This window comes from Netta rufina, assembly GCF_964035555.1.
Source record: "Netta rufina genome assembly, contig: SCAFFOLD_124, whole genome shotgun sequence".
NCBI lineage: Eukaryota > Metazoa > Chordata > Aves > Anseriformes > Anatidae > Netta > Netta rufina.
Genome location: NW_028168906.1, coordinates 49,819 through 58,264, shown reverse-complemented (window position 1 = coordinate 58,264; position 8,446 = coordinate 49,819). Strand labels below are relative to the sequence as shown.

General features: G+C 54.7%; 1 protein-coding gene across 1 annotated transcript; it reads right to left on the bottom strand.

Moving 5' to 3' along the window:
• Positions 1–96: 96 nt before the first annotated feature.
• On the bottom strand, positions 97–7,138 carry LOC311221716 (F-box/LRR-repeat protein 19-like; the record flags this gene model as incomplete). Its single annotated transcript, XM_084307106.1, has 4 exons — positions 6,810–7,138; positions 5,211–5,408; positions 1,353–1,496; positions 97–246 (listed from the first exon to the last, which is right to left on the bottom strand). Exons 2-4 carry the CDS (start codon positions 5,385–5,387, stop codon positions 97–99), a joined length of 471 nt encoding a protein of 156 aa, XP_084163232.1. The 5' UTR covers positions 5,388–5,408; positions 6,810–7,138.
• Between the last annotated feature and the right edge of the window lie 1,308 nt (positions 7,139–8,446).

Below are 8,446 nucleotides of genomic sequence, written 5' to 3'. Positions count from 1 at the left end.
CCCTAAATCCCCCCCAAGCCCCCAAATCCCTCAGAATCGCCCCCAAAACCCTCGGAATTTCCCCCAAAACCTTGCGCCCACCCCAAAAAAAAATATTTAGGGCCCCCCCCCCCAATTTTTGGGGATCCCCCCCCAAAATTTTTTGGGGCCCCCCCCCACCTTGGCGCTGCGCCCCTCCCGCTTGCATTTGGGGCACTCCCAGCAGTTGGGGATCTCGGGGTTGATCACCGCCTCCGCACGCCCCATCTGCAGGTTTTGGGGTGAAAAACGACAAATTTGGGGGCGGCCCCCACTCGGGGAGCCCCCCCAAAAAAATTTTGCCCCCCCCCTTTTGGGGTGCCGTGCACCCTGGGAAATGGGGGGGAAGTTTGGGGGGGCAGCCCCATGTTTAGGGGCTCCCCAACGTTTAGAGGACCTCTAAATTTTAGGGGAATGGGGAAATTACGTTTTGGGGGAAAAAACATGGTTTTTGGGGAAAAATTCCACGTTTTGGGCGAAAAAAATGACTTTTGGGGATTGTTTAGGGTGGGTGCTGCCCCATAGGGCCCCGTCCCACCCCATAGGGGGCTGTCCCATAAAAAGTGGCCCCCCCCCCATACTTTTTGGGGCACCCTCATGTAGGGGAACCCCAACTTTTGGGGGTAAAAGTCTTAATTTTAGGGAAAATCCCCCAATTTGCCCAAAAATGGGGAGTTTGGGTCACTTTACACCCCACTGGGGGCTCCCCACCCCATAGGGGGCTGCCCCATAGGAAACGGGGTCCCCCCCATATTTTTGGGGGCCACCCATTGTAGAGAAACGCCCGCTTTTTGGGGTAAAATCCTTAATTTTAGGGAAAATCCGCCAATTTGCCCAAAAATGGCGAGTTTGGGTTCCTCCCTATACTCTACAGGGCTGCCCTATAAAAAGTGGGGGCTCCCCTATATTTAGGGGTGGTTCCCCTATATTTAGGGGGTCCCCCACATTTGGGGGGGCACCCTTAATTTTGGGATCCCCCCCATGGGAAAAAAAAAACATGCATTTTGAGGGAAAAAAAAACACTTTTTTGGGTAAAAACTCAGCTTTTTTGGGGTACGCCTTGCTGTTACGCGGCGCTGGCGGCCCCATAGTGCCCTATAGGAACTGGGGGGGGTCCCCAAATTTTGGGGTGGGGGTTTTTAGGTCCGGGGGGGGGGGTCCTGAAGCAAAAAAAAACTAAAATTAAGGCGGAAAAGGGGTAAAGGAAGGTTTAAAATGAACAGAAATGTGTCTTGACGGCGTTCCGGCCCCGTAAACGGGCAGCCCTATTATTCGGGGGTTTGGCCCCAAAACGGGGTGCCCCCCCCAGGTTTTGGGGGCCCCCCCGGGGGTACCTGGAGGCAGCGGGGGTGGACGATCTCGCTGCAGATGGTGCACTCCATCAGCGCCAGCTCCAGCCTCTCCTCCTCGCCCTCGGCCGCGTCCTCGCGCCCGGCCTCGCCGCACGCCCGGCACACGGCCGTGTGGGGCAGCACCGGCTGGGGGGGGGGGTTTGGGGTGGAGGTGAGACCCTAAAAATCCCAAAACGGCCCCGAAGAACCCAACGGGATCCCAAAGAACCCAACGGGACCCCAAAGAACCCAACGGGATCCCAAAACACGCCCAAAATTGTCCCAATCCCAAGAAAAACAATGCGACCCCAAAAAATGCCCACAATTGTCCCGATCCTAAAGACCCTAAAATGGCCCTAAAGACCCCAAAGACCCCTAAGAACCCAACGGGACCCCAAAGAACCCAACAGGATCCCAAAGAACCCAACGGGATCTCAAAATAAGCCCCAAGTTGTCGCGATCCCAAAAAAAACTACGCAACGCCAAAAAATGCCAACAATTGTCCCGATCCCGAAGACCCTAAAACGGCCCTAAAGAACCCAAAGACCTCAAAGAACCCAATGGGATCCCAAAGAACCCAACGGGACCCCAAAGAACCCAATGGGATCCCAAAGAACCCAACGGGATCTCAAAATAAGCCCCAAGTTGTCCCAATCCCAAAAAACCCAACACGACCCCAAAACACGACCAAAATTGTCCTGATCTCAAAGACCCTAAAACGGCCCCAAAGGCCCCAAAGAACCCAACAGGATGCCAAAGTACCCAACGGGACCCCAAAGAACCCAACGGGATCCCAAAGAACCCAACGGGATCCCAAAATAAGCCCCAAGTTGTCCCGATCCCAAAAAAAACTACGTGACCCCAAAAAAATGTCCACAATTGTCCCAATCCCAAAGACCCTAAAACGGCCCCAAAGACCCCAAAGAACCCAACGGGACCCCAAAGAACCCAACGGGACCCCGAAATAAGCCCCAAGTTGTCGCGATCCCAAAAAAAACTACGCAACGCCAAAAAATGCCAACAATTGTCCCGATCCCGAAGACCCTAAAACGGCCCTAAAGAACCCAAAGACCTCAAAGAACCCAATGGGATCCCAAAGAACCCAACGGGACCCCAAAGAACCCAATGGGATCCCAAAGAACCCAACGGGATCTCAAAATAAGCCCCAAGTTGTCCCAATCCCAAAAAACCCAACACGACCCCAAAACACGACCAAAATTGTCCTGATCTCAAAGACCCTAAAACGGCCCCAAAGGCCCCAAAGAACCCAACAGGATGCCAAAGTACCCAACGGGACCCCAAAGAACCCAACGGGATCCCAAAGAACCCAACGGGACCCCAAAATAAGCCCCAAGTTGTCCTGATCCTAAAAAAAACTACGCGACCCCAAAAAATGCCCACAATTGTCCCGATCCCAAAGACCCTAAAACGGCCCTAAAGACCCCAAAGACCCCAAAGAACCCAACGGGACCCCAAAGAACCCAACAGGATCCCAAAGAACCCAACGGGATCTCAAAATAAGCCCCAAGTTGTCGCGATCCCAAAAAAAACTACGCAACGCCAAAAAAAGCCCACAATTGTTCCGATCCTAAAGACCCTAAAATGGCCCTAAAGACCCCAAAGACCCCAAAGAACCCAACGGGACCCCAAAGAACCCAACGGGACCCCAAAGAACCCAACGGGACCCCAAAGAACCCAACGGGACCCCAAAGAACCCAACGGGACCCAACTCAACCCCAAAGACCCAACACAACCCCAAAACCATCCCAAAACTGGACACAAACCACCCCAAAACTGTCCCAAAGACCCAACACAACCCTACAGACCCAACGCAACCCCAAAGACCAACCCAAAACTGGACCCAAAGACCCAAACCCAACCCCAAAGACCAACCTAAAACTGGACCCAAAACCCCAACGCAACCCCAAAGACCCAACGCAACCCCAAAGACCAACCCAAAAATGGACGCAAAGACCCAACGCAACCCTACAGACCATCCCAAAACTGGACCCAAAGACCCAAACCCAACCCCAAAGACCCAACGCAACCCCAAAACCGTCCCAAAGACCCAACACAACCCTACAGACGCAACACATCCCTACAGACCTCCCTAAAACCACCCCAAAGACCCAACGCAACCCAACGGAATCTCAAAACCAAACCCAAACTGGGATCCAAAGACCCAACACAACCCCAAAAACCCCAAAACCAGACCCAAAGACCCAACGCCACCCTACAGACCCAACACAACTGCAAAAACCAACCCAAAATGGGACCCAAAGACCCCGACGCAACCCCAAAACCATCCCAAAGACCCAACGCAACCCCAAACACCCAACGCAACCCCAAAGACCCAACCCAAAACTGGACCCAAAGACCCAACGCGACCCCAAAACTGTCCCAAAGACCCAACGCAACCCTACAGACCCAACACAACCCCAAAGACCAACCCAAAAATGGACGCAAAGACCCAACGCAACCCCAAAACCATCCCAAACCACCCCAAAGACCCAACGCAACCCCAAAACCATCCCAAAGACCCAACGCAACCCCAAAGACCATCCCAAAACTGGACCCAAACCACCCCAAAACTGTCCCAAAGACCCAACACAACCCTACAGACCCAACGCAACTGCAAAAACCAACCCAAAATGGGGCCCAAAGACCCCAACGCAACCCCAAAGACCCCGACGCAACCCCAAAACCATCCCAAACCACCCCAAAGACCCAACACAACCCTACAGACCCAACACAACTGCAAAAACCAACCCAAAATGGGACCCAAAGACCCCGACGCAACCCCAAAGACCCCGACGCAACCCCAAAACCATCCCAAAGACCCAACGCAACCCTACAGACCCAACGCAACCACAAAAAACAACCCAAAACTGGACCCAAAGACCCAATGCAACCCCAAAGACCACCCCAAAACCATCCCAAAGACCCAACGCGACCCCAAAACCATCCCAAAGATCCAACGCGACCCTACAAACCCAACACAACCCCAAAGACCCCGACGCAACCCAACCTTGAAGACCCAACGCAACCCCAAAGACCCCAAACTCCCCCTAAACCACCCCAAAACCGTCCCAAAGACCCAACGCAACCCCAAAGACCCAACGCAACCCCAAAGACCATCCCAAAACTGGACCCAAAGACCCAACCCCAAAGACCCAACCCCAAAGACCCAACCCCAAAGACCCAACCCCAAAGACCCAACCCCAAAGACCCAACCCCAAAGACCCAACCCCAAAGACCCAACGCAACCCCAAAACCATCCCAAAGACCCAACACAACCCTACAAACCCAACACAACCCCAAAGACCAACCCAAAAATGGACCCAAAGACCCAACGCAACCCCAAAGACCCAACGCAACCCCAAAGACCATCCCAAAACTGGACCCAAACCACCCCAAAACGGTCCCAAAGACCCAACGCAACCCCAAAACCATCCCAAAGACCCAACGCAACCCCAAAACCATCCCAAAGACCCAACGCAACCCCAAAACCATCCCAAAGACCCAACGCAACCCCAAAACGGTCCCAAAGACCTAACGCAACCCTACAGACCCAACGCAACTGCAAAAACCAACCCAAAAATGGACGCAAAGACCCAACGCAACCCCAAAGACCCAACGCAACCCCAAAGACCATCCCAAAACTGGACCCAAACCACCCCAAAACCATCCCAAAGACCCAACGCAGCCCCAAAGACCCAAACCCAACCCCAAAGACCCAACGCAACCGCGAAAACCACCCCAAAACCACCCCAAAGACCCAACGCAACCTCACCAACCCCAAACCCTCCCCGAAATGCCCCGAAATGCCCCGAAAAGCCCCGAAAGGCCCCGAAATCGCACCGCGGTGCACTGGCGCAGCAGGCAGGACTGCTTCATGCGCCCGGGGCCGCCGAATTTCTTCATGTCGCGGCAGAAGTGACAGGCGCCGCACTCGGAGCGCAGGCAGGCCCGGCACCTCCGGCACCGCGTCCGGCGCCGCCGAGCTCCCGCCCCCGCCCCGCGGCTCCGCTGCGGCATCGGCACCGCGCCTACGCCCGCCTGGGGGGGCGGAAAGGGGGGCAAAAAGGGGGACACGGGGGCAAAACGGGGGAAAAATGGGGAGAAAAAGAGGACACGGGGGCAAAACGGGGACAAAAAGGGGACGTGGGGGCAAAACGGGGACAAAACGGGGAGAAAAAGGGGATAGAAAGGGGACACGGGGGCAAAACGGGGACAGAAAGGGGACGCGGGGACAAAATGGGGACAGAAAGGGGAAAAAAAGGGGATAGAAAGGGGACACGGGGGCAAAACGGGGACAAAAAATGGATAGAAAGGAGACGCGGGGGTGAAACGGGGACAGAAGGGGGACACGGGGACAAAATGGGGACAAAACGGGGACAGAAAGGGGAAAAAAAGGGGATAGAAAGGGGACACGGGAGCAAAATGGGGAGAAAACAGGGACAAAACAGGGAAAAATGGGGATAGAAAGGGGACACGGGGGCAAAACGGGGAAAAAAGGGGATAGAAAGGAGATGCGGGGACAAAATGGGGACAAAAAGGGGACAAAAGAAGGAGAAAAAGGGGACACGAGGGCAAAACGGGGAGAAAACGGGGACAAAACAGGGAAAAAAGGGGATAGAAAGGGGACACGGGGACAAAACGGGGACAGAAAGGGGATGTGGGGATAAAACGGGGACAAGAAGGGGACACGGGGACAAAACAGGGACAGAAAGGGGACAAAACAGGGACATGGGGACATATTGGGGACACGGGGACAGTTTGGGGTTACCACGGGCGTCACGGGGCCATCATGGGCGGCGTGGGGACATCGTGGGGACGTCGTGGGGACCAAAATCGCCGTGGAGACGTCAAAAAAGGAAGAAAAAAAGGAAGAAAATGGTCAGTGTCAGCAATGGGAACACGGGGGGGGGCACTGGGGACTTGCTGGGGACCCCTGGGACCAGTTGGGGACCCGGGGGGGGGCACTGGGGACCAGTTGGAGACCCCTAGGACCAGTTGGGGACCCCGAGGGGGGCACTGGGGACCCACTGGGGACCCCAGTGGGGGCACTGGTTGCACTGGGGCTCCCAGGACCAGTTGGGGACCCTGGGGGGGGCACTGGGGACCAGTTGGGGACCCCCAGAACCAATTGGGAACCCTGGGGGGGGGCACTGGGGACCCCTGGGACCAACTGGGGACACTGGGAGGGGGCACTTGGGACCAGTTGGGGACCCCCAGGACCAGTTGGGAACCCTGGGGGGGGGGCACTGGGGACCCCTTGGACCAGTTAGGGACACTGGGGACCAGTTGGGGACCCTGGGGGGGGGCACTGGGGACCAGTTGGGGACCCTGGGACCAATTGGGGACACTGGGGGGGGGGTAACAGACATGACCCGGGCCCCCCCTCCCCAAATTTCCCTCCCCCCCCCCCCCCCCCATTCCCCCCAGGGGGGGCCTCACCTGCAGCCTCTCCGCGGGGGCGGGGGCGGCGCCATCCCGGGGCGGGGGGGGGGGAGCTCGGGGAGGGCAAAAATGGGCCAAAAAAAGGGGAAAACGGGAAAAAATAAACCAAAAAATAATAATTAAAAAAAAATGGGGGAAAAAGAGGGGAAAGGGGAGAAAAAAAGAGGAAAAGGGGGGGAAAAGGAGGGGAAATGGGGGAAAAAGAGGGGAAAAAAGGGGGAAAAGGAGGGGAAATGAAGGAAAATGGGGGGAAAAAGGGGGAAATGGGGACTAAGAGGGGGAAAAGGAAGAAAAATGTGGGAAAATTAGGAAAAAATAGGAGGGGAATGGGGGGAAATGGGGGGAAAAGGGGGGAAAGGGGGGAAAGGGGGGAAATGGGGGAAAAATAGGGAAAAACGGGGAAAATAAGGAAGAAAAGGAGGGAAAGGGGGAAATTGGGTTAAAAAGGTAAAAAAACGGTGGGAAATGGGGGAAAAAAGAGAAAAAAAGAGGAAAATTAGGAAAAAATTTAGGGGAATTGGGGGGAAAAGGGGGTCAAAAGGGGAGAAAAAGGAGAAAAATGAGGTAAAAAAGGGGAAAAATTAGGAAAAAAGGGGAAAATTAGGAAAAAAATAGGGAAATTGGTGGAAAAAAAGGGGTTCGAAAGGAGGAAAAGGAGAAAAACGAGGTAAAAAAGGGGGAAAATGAGGAATAAAGAGGGAAAATGGGGAAAATTTAGGAAAAAAGAGGAAAACTTTAGGGAAATGGGGTGAAAAGAGGGTCGAAAGAGGAGGAAAAGGAGAAAAATGAGGTAAAAAAGAGGGAAATATGGGGAAAAGTTAGGAAAAAGAGGGGAAAATAGAGAGAAATAAGAGAAAAAAGGGGGAAATATGGGGAAAAATTAGGAAAAAGAGGGGAAAATAGAGAGAAATGAGGGGAAAAATGAGAGAAAAAGGGGGAAAATTGGAAAAAGAATGAGGAAAATGAGGAAAAAAAGGGGAAAATGAGAAAAATGAGGGAAATGGGGGAAAAAAGGAGGAAAAACAGGAGGGAAATGGGGGAAAAAAGGAGGAAAATGAGGAAAAAAAGGAGGAAAATGAGGAAAAAAGGAGGAAAACGAGGAAAAAATGAGGGAAATGGGGGAAAAAAGGAGGAAAATGAGGAAAAAATGAGGGAAAAAGGGGAAAAATGAGGGAAACGGGGGAAAAAAGGAGGAAAATGAGGAAAAAATGAGGGAAACGGGGGAAAAAAGGAGGAAAATGAGGAAAAAATGAGGGAAACGGGGGAAAAAAGGAGGAAAATGAGGAAAAAAAGGGGAAAATGAGGAAAAAATGACGGAAAAACGGGGCAAAAAAGTGAGGATAAAGGAAAAAAAAGAGGCCAAAAGGGGGAAAACCGGGCCCGGGGGGGGGAAGGGCGCGCTCCCCCCCCCCTCCCCCTCCGGTACCGGCCGGGCCGCCCCCCCCCCTCCCTCCGTCGAGGGGCGGCGGGGGGGGAGCGGCCCCCCCCCCCTCCCCTCCCCACCCCCCCCCCCCCGGCGGGGGGGGGGCCGGAGGCGGCTCCCGGTGACCGCGGGCGGGCGGCGGGGCCTGAGCCGCCCCCGCCCGCCGCCGCCGCCGCCTGCCCCTCACAAAATGGCGGCGGCGGAGGAAGAA